General features: G+C 46.4%; 1 protein-coding gene across 1 annotated transcript in view; it reads right to left on the reverse strand.

The window, feature by feature from the left end:
- The window catches only part of LOC138806962 (CKLF-like MARVEL transmembrane domain-containing protein 4), a 56,459-nt gene extending 48,547 nt beyond the window's left edge, over nt 1-7,912 (reverse strand). The window contains exon 1 of the mRNA XM_069992466.1: nt 7,653-7,912. Coding sequence (XP_069848567.1) covers nt 7,653-7,838 — 186 coding nt within the window. The 5' untranslated portion in view covers nt 7,839-7,912. The remainder of the gene's footprint in view (nt 1-7,652) is intronic.
- Nucleotides 7,913-13,867: the final 5,955 nt, after the last annotated feature.

The following is a 13,867-nucleotide window of genomic DNA, read 5'->3' on the forward strand; positions in this document are numbered from 1 at the left end:
ATCTCAGCCTCTTGAGTAGCTAGGATTAGGTGTGAGACAAAATTCTAGCTTCTTAAAGATTACCATGGGATTATGTATACAGATACCCAGGCAACTTCCAAATAAGAACAGTTCGGTCTCTTCCTTTCAGGTATATACACTTCTACTTTTTTTCTTGTACCAGCTAGAGCTTTCAATATGATGTTGATCTTTTCCCCTGGTCCTGGGGCTTGAACTCAGCCTGGGCACTGACCCTGAGTTTCTTTTTGCTTAAGGCTAGTGCTCTACCACTTGAGAGAGTACCACTTCCATTTTCTGGGGATAAGAGTCTCATGTACTTTCCTGCCCGGGCTGGCTATAAACTGTGACTCTCAGGTCCCAGCCTCTGAGTAGCTAGTATTACAGGCGTGAGCCACCAGTGCCAGCTATGATGTTGATTTTGGTGGTCAGTGGTGACCATCACTATCACCACCATTCCCATTCATTCTTTCCCAACCAGGAGAATGAGAGCTGTAGGATTTGGTAATGGTATTTTTCCAAGTTAAATAAGGTCTCTTCCCTTCCAAGTCTGCGAACAGCAATGAGTAAATCCTGTCCAGCATGTCTCCCTATATCAATCACATTTTCTCTCCTTCCATCAGTTAATAAAGTGGAGTACATCTATTGATTTTTTAAAATACCATCAGTTTTTTGTTCCTGGGATATTCTCATTATACGACTGCTGGGTTTGGTTTACTATTATTTTGCTGAGGATTTCGGTGTCTGTGTTCAGGAAGAAGACTATACAGTCTATCATGTTTTCTTGACCAGTCTTTACTAGGTATTGTAAGACAGACATGTAATCTACACTCATCCTAAAATCTTGGATAACAACCTTTTTTTTTTTGGTGCCAGACCTAGGGCTTAAACTCAGGGACTAGACACTGTCCCTGAGCATTTTTTTGCAGAAGACTAGTGCTCTAACACTTGACTCACAGCTCAACTTTGGGTTTTTGTGTTTTGTGGGGGGCTCTGGGGTCGGGGTTAATTGGAGGTAGAGTGTCACAGATTTTCCTGCCCAAGCTGGCTTCATATAGCAATCCTCTGATCAACCTCCTAAGAAGTTAGGAGTATAGGCATGAGCTACCAGCACCTGGTTTAATTTTATTATTTTTAATTACCATAAAAATTCAGAAGTAAAAGAACCTCGGGAAGGTAGGGAAAGAAGGGATGGTACGGGGAAAACAATGAAGGGGGTAACAATGCTCAATAGGAAGTGTACTCATTACCATACTAATGTAACTGTAACCCTCTGTATAGTATATTTACAATAAAAAATTAAAAAAAATTCAGAAGTAGGAAGTGGCGCTGTGGCTCAAGCGGAAGAGTGCTCGCTTTGAGCTGAAGAGCGCAGGGACAGCGCCCAAACCCAGAGTTCAAGCCCCACAACCGACCAACCAAAAAAAAAAAAGATTTTAGGGGCTGGGAAGGTGGCTCAGTGGTAGAGCACTTGCCTTGCATGCATGAGGCCCTGGGTTCGATTCCTCAGCACCACATAAGCAAAAAGAAAAAAGCCGGAAGTGGCACTGTGGCTCAAGTGGTAGAGCGCTAGCCTTGAGCTGAAGAGCTGAGGGACAGCACCCAGGCCCCGAGTTCAGGCCCCACAACCGGACCCAAAAAAAAAAAAAAAAAAAAAGAATCAGAAATAGTTCTAACTTTGCTTTCCAGCTAGAAATCATTCAATTCCAAGCCTTGATTCAGAAGTCCACAATCTTCTAGCTTTAGAAGAACCACACTGTCGGCAGACCAGAGAAGCCAATGCAGTACAGCCCTCTGCTTCCCTCCCACCATGTGTCCTGAACACCAGGGACAGGCAGAGCCAGGAATACAAGGGAATCTTCAACACCAACACCCCACGCTTTAAGGAGTCATTCTGTTTGCCTGGGACAAAGGTGTGCCTAGTTTTTTCACCGGTGCTTCAGAAGCAGGAAGTCAAGTCTGACTCAAGTGAACCTGTGCTGCCCCAGCCCCTCCTCAGCACAGTTGAAAGGCTATGGGACTGATAAGCCTCCAGCTCTCTCTCTTGCTACTCATTTATCAAAGCTGTTACTTTGGAAATATGGCTATTTTTATGTGGTATATCATTTTTTAAATTTTATGCTCACACTAGACTTTAGCAAAATTCAAGTGGGGTTTTTTTGCTTTTATTTTTGTTTTTTACTGTCACCTCCCAGCACATCCTCCAGAGGGCAATAAAATGGTCAGGGATTGTGTGGGCTGATGTGAGATATAAAACTGACAAGGTTCCATGAAAGAACAGAAACCCATTATCCACCTCTAAAAATGCAAATACTCAGCTGAATGCTGGTAGCTCCTAGATACCTAGGAGGTTAAGATCTGGAGGATCTTGGTTGGAAGCCAGCATGGACAGAAAAGTCTAAAAGATTACATCTCCAAAATAACCAAAAAGAAGCAGGGTTGGGAATATGGCTCAAGTGGTAAAGTGCCAACTGAGCAAGCTGGCCAAGGTAGGCGCAAGGCTCTGAGGTTTAAACTCCAAAACTGAAAACACAGACAGACAGACAGACAAACAGACACAGACACAGACAGACAGACAGACACACACACACACACACACACACACACACACACACACACACTCAAATTTGTCATGTTACCTCAGGTTACTTTAACACCTTAATTCTTACAATTCCTAAAATGATCATTTAGTCACTACCACCCACATTAGACTGTGTAGCATGCGCATGCTAGGGCTTTGAATTCGAGATCTGGGTACACTGTCTCTGAGCTTTTCTGCTCAAGGCTGGCATACTACCATTTGAGCTATAACTCCATTTCTGGCTTTTGGGTGGTTATTTAAAGATAAGAGTCTCATAGACCTTTCTACGCAGGATAGCTTCAAACCTCAATCCTCAGACCTCAGCCTCCTGCATACATAGTAAGATTATAAGTGTGAGCCACAGTGCCACATTTTACTACTGAGGACGCTAGAACTTAAGGGGTTAAAGAGATATCAAAGTTCGTACAGCTAAAATTTTAATTGAAGCATCTCCTATTACTCATGTCATAAAAGGTACTAAACAAAGGCCTTGTTAGAAGGTCAGCTGGGCATGGGAGAGGCTCAGTAAAAAGAGGTGAAGCAACCAGAGCTTCATGAGAGGTCTTCTAGGGACTGGAATGCCTTTGAGAAGGGGAGCGGGCCCACCAGGTGAAGTGGCAGTACCACAGGCCTAGGAAAGAACAACTCCAGCAGCCAGGGTTCAGGTCCTGAACAACTCACAACCTTCATGCCTAAGTCTCATCATCCACAACTGGGATGACAAGAGCAGAACAGCCACTTACTACATGATGCTACTGTGGCTATTGTTTTAAAGACTCTTGTCCATCCAAAGCATGCTTCCAAATCATGGTGTACAGGATAGTTTGCCCACTCACCAAGAGCAAACTGCTTCAATCAAGTTGATTATACACACATATAATAACAATAAGCAAAAGGCCTATTTCATTAAATGGTGTCTAAGAACTTAAAAACCAAATGCTCTCACAGGATTCACAGTCATAAGAAGAAAGGTTACTTAAATCAGTTGTCAAAAGCAACTCTTTTTCCACAAAAAGTACACACACATTTATTGTTTGATATAAACAATTGTAGACATTCTCCCCAACTAAGAGATAGGTCTAGGTATCATTTGGTAAAGACATAAACTATGCAATATCACTTAACAATTTGTTATAATATTTCAGATCAGTTTTACTACTAAATAACAATCCATTCTAAAATGTAAACTATATGTAACTCATATGTATGTAATTATGGTTTGAGGTGACAGTTCTACTATACTTCTGTTAATCAGCAATAATGAGAGCTAACATTTTTTTTATTTTTATTTTTTTATTTTTTAGCCAGTACCAGAGCATGAATGGAGGGTCTAAGTGCTGTATTTTAGCTTTTTCCCTCAAGGCAGGCGACTCTAACATTTGAGCCACAGATCTACTTCTGTTTTTTTGGTAGTTAATTGTAGATAAGACTTGGCTGCAGGATTTAAACTGGGATCTCAGATCTCAGCCTCCAGAATAGCTAGGATTACAGATTAGAGACAGTAGTTAGGCAGTTAAGATTTATTGTACACCAATTAAATGCTTAATGATTGAGGTGCTACTATTTATAATTATCATATTCTCTTAATCTTTTGAGGGAGATAATGGATCCTTTCAGCCGGACACTGGTGCTCATGTCTATAATCCTAGCTACTATGCAGGCTGAGATCTGAGGATCCTGGTTCAAAACCAGCCCAGGCAGGAAAGTCCATGAGACTCTTATTTCCAATAAACCACTCAGAAAACCAGAAGTGGTGCTGTGGCTCAAGCAGTAGAGCGCTTGCCTTGAGCTGAAGAGCCCAGGGACAAGTGACCAAGCCCAGACAGAGTTCAAGCCCCATGAAGACAAAAAGACAAAAAGAAAGAAAGAAAGAAAGAAAGAAAGAAAGAAAGAAAGAAAGAAAGAAAGAAAGAAAGAAAGAAAGAAAGAAAGAAAGAAAGAAAGAAAAGAAAAGAAAAATAGATCCTTTCAGAGAAAATTCTCAGCTTTGAGGTTGACTATTATGAATGGTTCAGATAGATGATGTATTGTTAGCACCAGTGTGGATTTGTTTTTTTTTTTAAACACTAAAACAATATATATAGACAGATAAGTCTTAAATTTTACTATGCATGTGGATCATCTGGAGAATCTTGTTAAAATCCAAATTATGTCCCAAAGGTCCTGGACTGAAGCTACTGAAGCTCTCTCAGATAGGGCAATGTTGCTGGTATATGGGATGCAGCAGGGACAACAAACATGTACAGGTTGCAATAGGCCACACACTACCAAAAAAAAATGTCTGTAAAGACTAAACCTTGGGACACTCAGCTACTTAGGAGAATCAGGATTCAAGGGCAGCCTCAGCAAAAAGGCCCCATTTCAAACAATTAAAAAAAAAAAAAAAAACTAGGTGTAGTTGTATGCACCTGTCATCTCAGCTATACTGAAAGTATAAATAGGACGATCAAAGTCCAGCCCAACTCCAGTAAAAAGTGAGACCCTATTTGAAAAATAAAGCAAAAATGGCTGGGTGTGTCACTCAAGCAGAAGAGCTCCAAACAAGTTCAAGTCCCTGACTTCAAATGCAATACCACCAAAAAATATAGCCAAGCATTGGTGTGGCGCATGTCTGTAATCCTAACTACTCAGGAAGCTGAGATCTGAGATCACAGTTTGAAGCCAGCCCAGGAAGAAAAGTCCATTAGATCTCATCTCCAATAAGCTACTCAGAAAAAGTCAGAAGTAGTTCTATGGCTCAAGTGGTAGAGCCCTAGTTTTGAGCACGAAGAGGCTCAGGGACAGCATTCTGGAGCTGAGTTCAAGCCCTAGAGCTGGAGAAAGATAAGATAGACAGACAGACAGACAGAACCTTTTTTTTTAGCCAGTCCTGGAGCCTGAACTCAGAATCTAGGCACTGTCCCTAGATTCTTTTGCTCAAGGTTGACACTCTACCGCCTGAACCACAGTGTCACTTCTGTCTTTTTCTGTTTATGTGGTACTGAGGAATAGAACCCAGGGCTTCCTGCATGCTAGGCAAGCACTCTACCACTAAGCCACACATCCAGTCCAAGATTAACCTTGAAAAAGTCAACTTTAATGGAAAAATAAGTTGTTTGATGGGTTTTTGAGCTTTGTAACCCCCTAGAACTTTCTTCTTGACATATTTCCCAGTTTAAGTTTAGAGTCTACTTTCTTGAAGTTTTTATATTTGGAGGTAGACAGCATTCCTCCTGAAAACCTTGATTTTTTTTTTTAAATCAAGGTTGCCACACCCTTCAGTTGAGTCCTTTACCTCACTTGCCCAAGGGTGTATAATCTCTCAATATTAATCTAGAGATTAGATAAATAGCAGTTAAGAAAGATTTAATAGGCTGGCCTCAAAAGCAGTTAGGAGAGATTTTAGACTGGCCTTTTCTCCCACATGAAAAGTGAAGCTCTAAACACAGTAGTAGCTTTGCAAAAGGTAAATAATACCACTGCCTCCAGCCCTGACCACACACTGGTGAAAAAAAATTCTAGCAATGAGCTGACAACATTTTGTACAAATTACTAGATTTCAATTTTTTCATTTTTTATTTTACTTTTTGAATTAGCCTATGCGTTGGATTTCAATTCTTTTACCTGATCTTTTGAACAGCAAGTCTGAGTTCACCAGCAATTCTATTCCCTTTCCAAAGCCCACAGCAAGATATGAGTCTGACAAGACACTCCACTTAGGTCCAAGTTCAGTCCTGCCCTTATTCATTTCTGATTATCTGTAAACTGCCAAGCTATCTCCCTTAAAATGTGATTACAAACTCCATTTTCCATACAGACCTCCTCCATTCCTGCTAACAGCAATGCCTAACCAAAGAACTAACACATCTTTGAGAATGTTCCATTTTACCGGATTATGGTCAGTTCAAAATTCTAAAGACAGGTAGGTAACCTGTTCCATTTATCATTACTTAAAGCCCTTCAAAAAGTACCCTCCACCAACCAGCAGAACAAGCTTTCCATCCAAAAGACAAAAACACAGTGCTTCCACGATGTATAAACATTGGGACCTTTATTTAAAGGGTGGCCATGCACAGTATTATTCCCAAGGAAATGGTTATGTAGGCACTCAACTAAGCACAGTGGGAGAATGCTTCATGAGATATAATGCACATTTCTGATTGCAGGTCCCTGCAAATGGCTTCCCTGGCTGCTGAAGAAGTCTATAAAGTTTTCAGGCTGGGCCTGGGAGAAAGGCCTACCTGCAATCGGAAATGTTGGAAACACTCAGGTTTTTCTGACCTGGGGCATGCCTTGTCCACAACAGAGCTAAGCTACGGCTCCAAGAGGAAATAAGGACTGATAGGACTCCGGCCCTCAACATCCCTGAGGCCAAAAACTCCTCTGAGAAATGAGCTTTATTATAGACAAGCCCCACAGAGGGTTTTCCTATTTCTGGTACCTCCAAAACTGGCCACCCTCCCGGAATGACTTAACTCTGAGTACCAATCGGGCAGTGCCAGCCAGCCACCGTGCTGGGGTGAAGGACTTTGGGATGCTGGTGGACTCGGCAGAATAAGCTGGAGCCTTTGTGGGCAATCTGGATTCTCCCAGAGCATCTGAGTTACACGCCTCCATCCAACGCATACTTATTCAAAGTCCACCATATGCCCGGGCACCCTGCTAAGCTTCCAGGGAGGGAAACCAAGCCACAGTCCCCCAGCCTCTGCAAAGACAGACAAGGGCCATCTGCGGGGTGGAGCGGGCCCCAGTGAAGCAGCCACAAGTTGCTGAGCCCAGGAGTGGCCCCGGAAACAGCATGACCCCTGCCTGTGTCCGTGCGCGCGACCGCCAAGCCAGGTGAAGAACGCGGGAGAGGGCAGGTAGGCCCGGGGGCAGGTGTGCAGGTCGGGGGCACACCTGAGGCGGCAGAGCGGGAAAGGGTGGGGTCCCCAGAGACGCGAGAAAGGCCGGAGACCCGGGAGGAGAGGGGGACGGGCACGGGGGGGGGGGGATGCGGAGGCCGGCGGGGCCCGCGCCCCGGGGCGGGAGGGCGCGGGCTAGGCCGCCCGCCCGCCCGCCCGCCCGCACCTGGGCCCCCCCTTCCGGCACCTACCACTTGGGCGACCTTGAGGCGGCCGAGCGCGCCGCGCAGGTAGTCGGGGTCGCAGCGCAGGCCGGCCAGCCCTCGGCGCTGGTTCACCGGCTCGGTGGTGGGCTGGTACGGGCTGCTGGCGCCCGAGATCATGGAGGTGCTCGAGGCCTCGCCCTCGAAGCCGTCCAGCTCCTCGCCGCTCCGCATGCTGCCGCCCGGCCCGGGCCGCCTCGCGCGCTCACGCCCGGCCCCCCCGGCGCCAGGAGCGGGCGGGCTCAGCGGGGCCGCCGCATCGCCGCCGCCGCCGCCGCCTGACTGCCCGCCGCGGCCCGCCCCGCCGCTGCCTCAGCGCCCGCTGCACAGCGGCCCCGGCTCGGTCCGCCCGGGCTCGGCTCCCGCCGCCTCGGCAGCGGAAAGGGAGGGGGGCGGGAGCGGGCGCCGGGGGAAGGAGGCGGGAGCCGCGCGCCGGCCCGGAGGGGGCGGAGCGAGAACCGCCAGCCGGCCGCTCGGCGGCGCTCCGCGGCCCCGCGAGGGGAGGGGCGTGGCCTGGGCGTGGCTACGCGCGCCCCGCCCCGCCCTTGCTGCTTAAGTCCCGCCCTCTACTCGCCTTCACCTGCGCCGGGCAAGGGCCGCGCTACTACTGGTGGGCATTAGTGGTCCGGGCTGGAAAAGGCGAGGTCGGGAAAGTCTGAACACCTTCAGACCCGAAGACAGAGGCTTGAGGAAGTGTTGAAGGGGTCTGGGGAGGCATGGCGTTGCTCTCCCCCTCCCCGATGGCTCTGCCTCAGTTTCTCTTTGGTAGGATGGGGTGGATCCAGGTCGCCTGGGCCACCCCCCGTGCAGAGCCCAGCATGGGCGTGTGTGACTCCTCTTCTGCGGTAAGTTGGTTCTGCGGCCCAGAGAGCAGCGGCCAGGGATGAGAAGCCCAGGCTCCCAGTCTGCAGGATCCACACAAGTATCTGGGGAAGCTCTGGACCCCTTGGCCTGTTCAAGCAGGGATTCCAGCTCAGACTAAAGCCAGTGTCTGCTCCCTGCTGAAAAGGGTTTTAGTACCTCTGCCTAAGCATCAAGCCGGGTGAAACTTGGATTTTGCCCTGAAGGCATTCATTAGGGACAAATTTGCAATTCAAGTGTGAAGGCTAATTTTAAGCTTAAATAAAACACTAACTTTCTAAGAATTGTTGCTTTGATTTCAAACTGTTCCACACCAGAAATATAGACAACCACATTCTCTATGGTACCCCCGCTCTGTGAGCGGGGCATTATTGCTGCTGTTTTGCATAAGAGGACCCTACAGCACCCACAGGAAAGTGGCTTGTCCAGACACACACACAAACACACACACACACACACACACACACACACACACACACACACACAATTTTTCAAAGATCGAAGAGCAGTGACTTTATTTGATCAACTACATATTTATTGGGCTTCTACATAAGTCAGGAAATATGCTAAGAATTGAAGAATGCCACTTTAAGGTGACAGGTTGAATGGTTGGACATAAGCTCTGATTTCTGTTTTCTCCAAAAATTCCAGTGAAATGACAGCTATAGGGATTGGGGGGTGGGGTGGTTGCGCGGCTTGAACTCAGGATCGGGGCGCTGTCCCTGTGCTCTTTTGCTCAAGGCTAGTGCTCCATTTTGAGCTACAGCTCCACTCCCTTTAGGGATTTTTTTTAAAGATATAAAACCACAGAGACAAAGAATGGGAAAGGAGACAATCACAACAAAATATTAGAAGCTGGGAAGCACCGGGTAATTCATGTAATATATCCAAGAAAGCTAAACCTTAAACTGGCAATGAAAAAGGCTGAAATGTAACCCTGTTTGTATCTCAGAACAAAAGGCTCAGAAATGGGTGACAGCTGGGTGGGGAATGTGGCTTAGTGGTAGAGTGCTTGCTTAGCATGCATGAAGCCCTGAGTTCAATTCCCCAGTACCATATAAACAAAAAATGCCAGAAATGGTGCTGCGGCTCAAGTGGCAGAGTGCTAACCCTGAGCAAAAGAAGCTCAAGGATAGTGCCAAGGCTCTGAGTTCAAGCCCCAGACTGGCAAAAAGAAAGAGGGGGGAGAGAGAGAGAGAGGGAGGGAGGGAGGGAAGGAGGGAAGGAAGGAGGGAAAGAAAGAAAGAAATGGGTGGCACTCCATGGTACTAGTGGCTCATGCCTGTAATCCTAATACTCAGGAGGCTTGAGACCGGAGGATCACAGTTGGAAGCCAGCCCAGGCAGGAAATAGTCCATGAGACTCTTATTTACAATTACCCAACAAAAAGCCAGAAGTGTAGCTGTGGCTCAGGTGGAAGAGTGCTAGCCTTGAGGGGAGAAAACAAAGTGACAGAGCCCAGGCCCTGAGTTCAAGCCTCAGCACCAGTACAAAAAAGTTTTTTTTTTTTCTTTTTTTTTTCTTTTTTTTTCTTTTTTTTTTCTTTTTTTTTCTTTTTTTTTTTTGGTCCAGTCGTGGGGCCTGAACTCTGGGCCTGGGCGCTGTCCCTCAGCTCTTCAGCTCAAGGCTAGCGCTCTACCACTTGAGCCACAGCGCCACTTCCGGCTTTTTTCTTTTTGCTTATGTGGTGCTGAGGAATCAGGAATCGAACCCAGGGCCTCATGCATGCAAGGCAAGCACTCTACCACTGAGCCACTTCCCCAGCCCAAAGTTTTTTTTTTTGGAGGGGGGGGGTCCAGTCGTGGGGCCTGAACTCTGGGCCTGGGCAGGACCCACCCCCAAAAAAAGTTTAAGCCCTAAGTTCAAGACTGGAAACTGGCAAGCACCTGTGCGCTCTCTCTCTCTCTCTCTCTCTCTCTCTCTCTCTCTCTCTCTCACTCTCTCTTGCCTCGTGCTCTCGCTCTATCTGTCTGTCTCTTTCTGTCTCTGTCTCTCTCTTTCTCTCTGTCTCTCTCTATGTCTCTGTCTCTCTGTCTCTGTCTCTGTCTCTCTCTCTGTCTCTCTCTCTCTCTCACACACACACACACACAGAATCTCAGGAGTCAGTGGTAAGCAAGGCAGACACAATCTCTGTCAGCAGAGACAGCACAGAGAGCAAGTATGGAAACTCCTTGAAACTGCTTTAGCAATGAGTGCAGAGAAGGTACTGAATGCTGCTGGATGAAGGAGGGTGTTCGTGATGATATATGAATTGCCACTAAAAGATTTAATTGAATCTATGGATAAGAATTCCAGATGAGATCTGAAATATGAATGGCAGGATGATGAGAGTTGTGGAATGTTGGACATATATTCTGGACAGAGGGAATGATGCGCAGAAGCATCATTTTGCAACAGCAAAACCCACTGAAGAGACTCAAGTGCAGAATTCTGGGCTGAAAGTCAGCCCGGGCCATGTTGGGCTGACTCTTGGGTTGTGAGTTCCAAACGGAAGAGGGTTTAGCACTAGATCAGCCCCGGGAGGCTTGCCTTGTGAGCCGCTCCCCCTGGCTTCTGTGCAGGCGATGGATGGAGCAGAAGCCAGATTGGAAGCTCCCCTCTAGTACTTATTAACTGTTCTCTCTCTTCCTGGCCACTTGCCTACATTTATTTTTAGGTCCAGAGACAGACTCAAATTTTTCTCTTCTGCATTTTAACGGAAGTTCACAGACTTCCAAAAAGTGTTGTTGGGGATCCCACATAGATCCTTAAATAGACAAAACCTGGCATCATGGTCCCTTCCTTGGCATTGAATTGTAATACATCTCTGATGATAACTGTACCTGCAGGTGTCTGACTGCTAAAAACAAAGCAAAGCCAATAAGTGATAGAGAAGAAGGCAGTGCTTAGACAGGCCACATTCCAGGATCTGGTCCTCATGTCCAGGACTGACTCCTAGCATACTGATGTAAAAGCCAGATGCAACTTGATTCACCATGGCCAAAGGAGAGATGGCCAGAAGGAACCATCTTATCTGGAACCCCGGACATATCCTGGATGAATGTGTTGTTCAGCTCAGTCAGATGGTGTGGAGGGATATTTGGAGCCTGCAGACAAGCTTGCCCACCAGGACCACTCTCAGTAATAAACAAACTAGAGTGGCACCCTTTTGTATGTAATACCAAGTTCATGGGAGGCAAAGATTGGGAGAAATGAAATTCAAAGCCAATCCAAGCACAGAGCAAACCCTATATCAACAAACAAGCCAGGTGTGAGAGAGAAAGATTATGGTCCAACCTGGACAAGAAATTTGAGACTCTATGTGAAAATAACCTAAAGCCAAAAAATGGACTGAAGTGTGGCTGAAGTGGTAAAGTGCCTCCTACCATGCTCAAGGCCCAGAGTTCATTTACCACTGCTGCCAAAATAAATAAACTCAGTAACGAGCAAGGACCCTGAGAGACTTCTGTCTCCAACAACAACAAAAAAAAATACAGTGGTGACAAGAGGTTTCAAGCATAAAGTACATAATAGGAAGACTGATTAAGTTTGTCATGAACAGTCATCAACATAAAGCATGAACCAGACATGCAGGGAAAATGATATTTAACATTTCAAGATTAACAAGTTGGCTGGAAATGAGTCTGCTTCCAAAAGACTTCTTTTTAAAGAATGGTACGAGTGTAACATCCTTGTGTCTGACAGATTAAACTCAGAGATGTAAGCATAAACAACCCCTTCCTTTCTGTTTGAAAGGAGCCAATGTCCATGTCCCTGGGTTCTGTGCCAGTGCTAGACTCCTCCAGCACTATTCCCACGTGCCTAGGGGCAGTGCCAAGGTAGGGCAAATTCCAGGCTGGACTGGTTGCAGGGTTAGCATCAACTGCTGCTTCTGTAATAACTTGTCCCTTCAGGCAGAAAAAAAAATGCTTCCCAAGTCTCTAAAAATAGTGCTTGCTGGGATTTTCCAGTTTTGACATTCCTTCAGCTCCTATAATCCCAGGACTGTGGTAACCAGCCCATCCTGTGCCCCTCACCAGAGCCTGCAGTAGCATCCCACTTTGTGTGGGACCCACTGTTTGGTTCTCTGGTATAGGGGCTTGTGTGGGTGTGTAATTATAGAATCATGGATTTCTCTGCCCCTCTACAGAGTACAGGCAGTACCCTTCACATTCACTCAAGACAGTAAGTAGAGCTAGCTCCTGGACATCCTGTACCATTCAGGCTGGATGTCACTCATCTAGGAACACCTTCCTGAGTCCTCAGGCTTGGCTGCTGGCTTCCACAGACCTCTTGCATCCAATTATTTGCTACCCATCTGGACCTTGAGCTGGCAAAGCATCATTTACCTCTGGTCCAGCTCAGGATCAGATGCATGGCAGGAACCATCTGTGAAACACAGGACTAAGTGTTGAAACGAAGTCAGCACTCAGCAGTGTTCATTTAGGGATGGTTCTAAACAAGCAAGACAGGCCAAGGCATTCTGGGAAGAGGAGCCTGCCTAAGCTTAGGTCCTAATGGAAAGAAACAAGTGCTGTGGGTTTTATTCAACCATGGGAAGGATACAGTGGTATATGATGGGCAGAGACAGCTGGGCAACGATAGTAGGTTGGGAACAGATTCCCGAAAGATTGCCTCAGCTCCCCAAAAGGCCCATGTGTTCAGTTTGGGCCACAGCACAGCACTATAGAAAGGTAGGTGGTGGGACCTAGAGGAAGCAGGGTTTTATGGAAGGCCCTTGGGTCATTGTGTAGATCATGGGACCTCAGCACATGCAAGCTGCCTCTTTTGCTTCCTGGAATGAGGTGCAGTTGTTTCTACCATGTCTTCACAGCCACTGCCATCTTTCACGTCTAGCAGATGCCCAAAGCAACAGGTCCACTCAATCTTGGATAGTAACCCCCAGAGTGATGATCTTAGTGGACCTTTTCCATTAGATTTAATTTTCTCAGCTATTTTGTTACAACAATGGAAAGCTAACTAACATAAAACTCTTATGAGGGCCGGGCACAGTGGCTCATACTTGTAATACTAGTTACTCAGGAGGCTGGTTCAAAGCCAGCCTGGGCATTAAAGTCCATGAGACTCTTCTCTCCAATAAGCTATTTTTAAAAAGCCGGAAGTGGAACTGTGGCTCAAGTGGTAGAGCACAAACCTTGAGCACTAACCTAGAGCAAAAACTCAGGGACAGCTCTTAGGCCTGAGTTCAAACCTCAGGACTGACTGGCAAATAAATGAACAATTTATGAGGGCTGAGCATGGTACTGTATGCCTTCAATCCCAAACACACAGAAGACTGAGGCAGGAGGATTGAGAGGTTAGACTAAATTCCTGGTTAGACTAAGCTATCACAAAAAAAAAAA

This window comes from Dipodomys merriami, unplaced genomic scaffold (genome assembly GCF_024711535.1).
Source record: "Dipodomys merriami isolate MVZ:Mamm:240054 unplaced genomic scaffold, mDipMer1.0.p SCAF_41, whole genome shotgun sequence".
NCBI classification, from domain to species: domain Eukaryota; kingdom Metazoa; phylum Chordata; class Mammalia; order Rodentia; family Heteromyidae; genus Dipodomys; species Dipodomys merriami.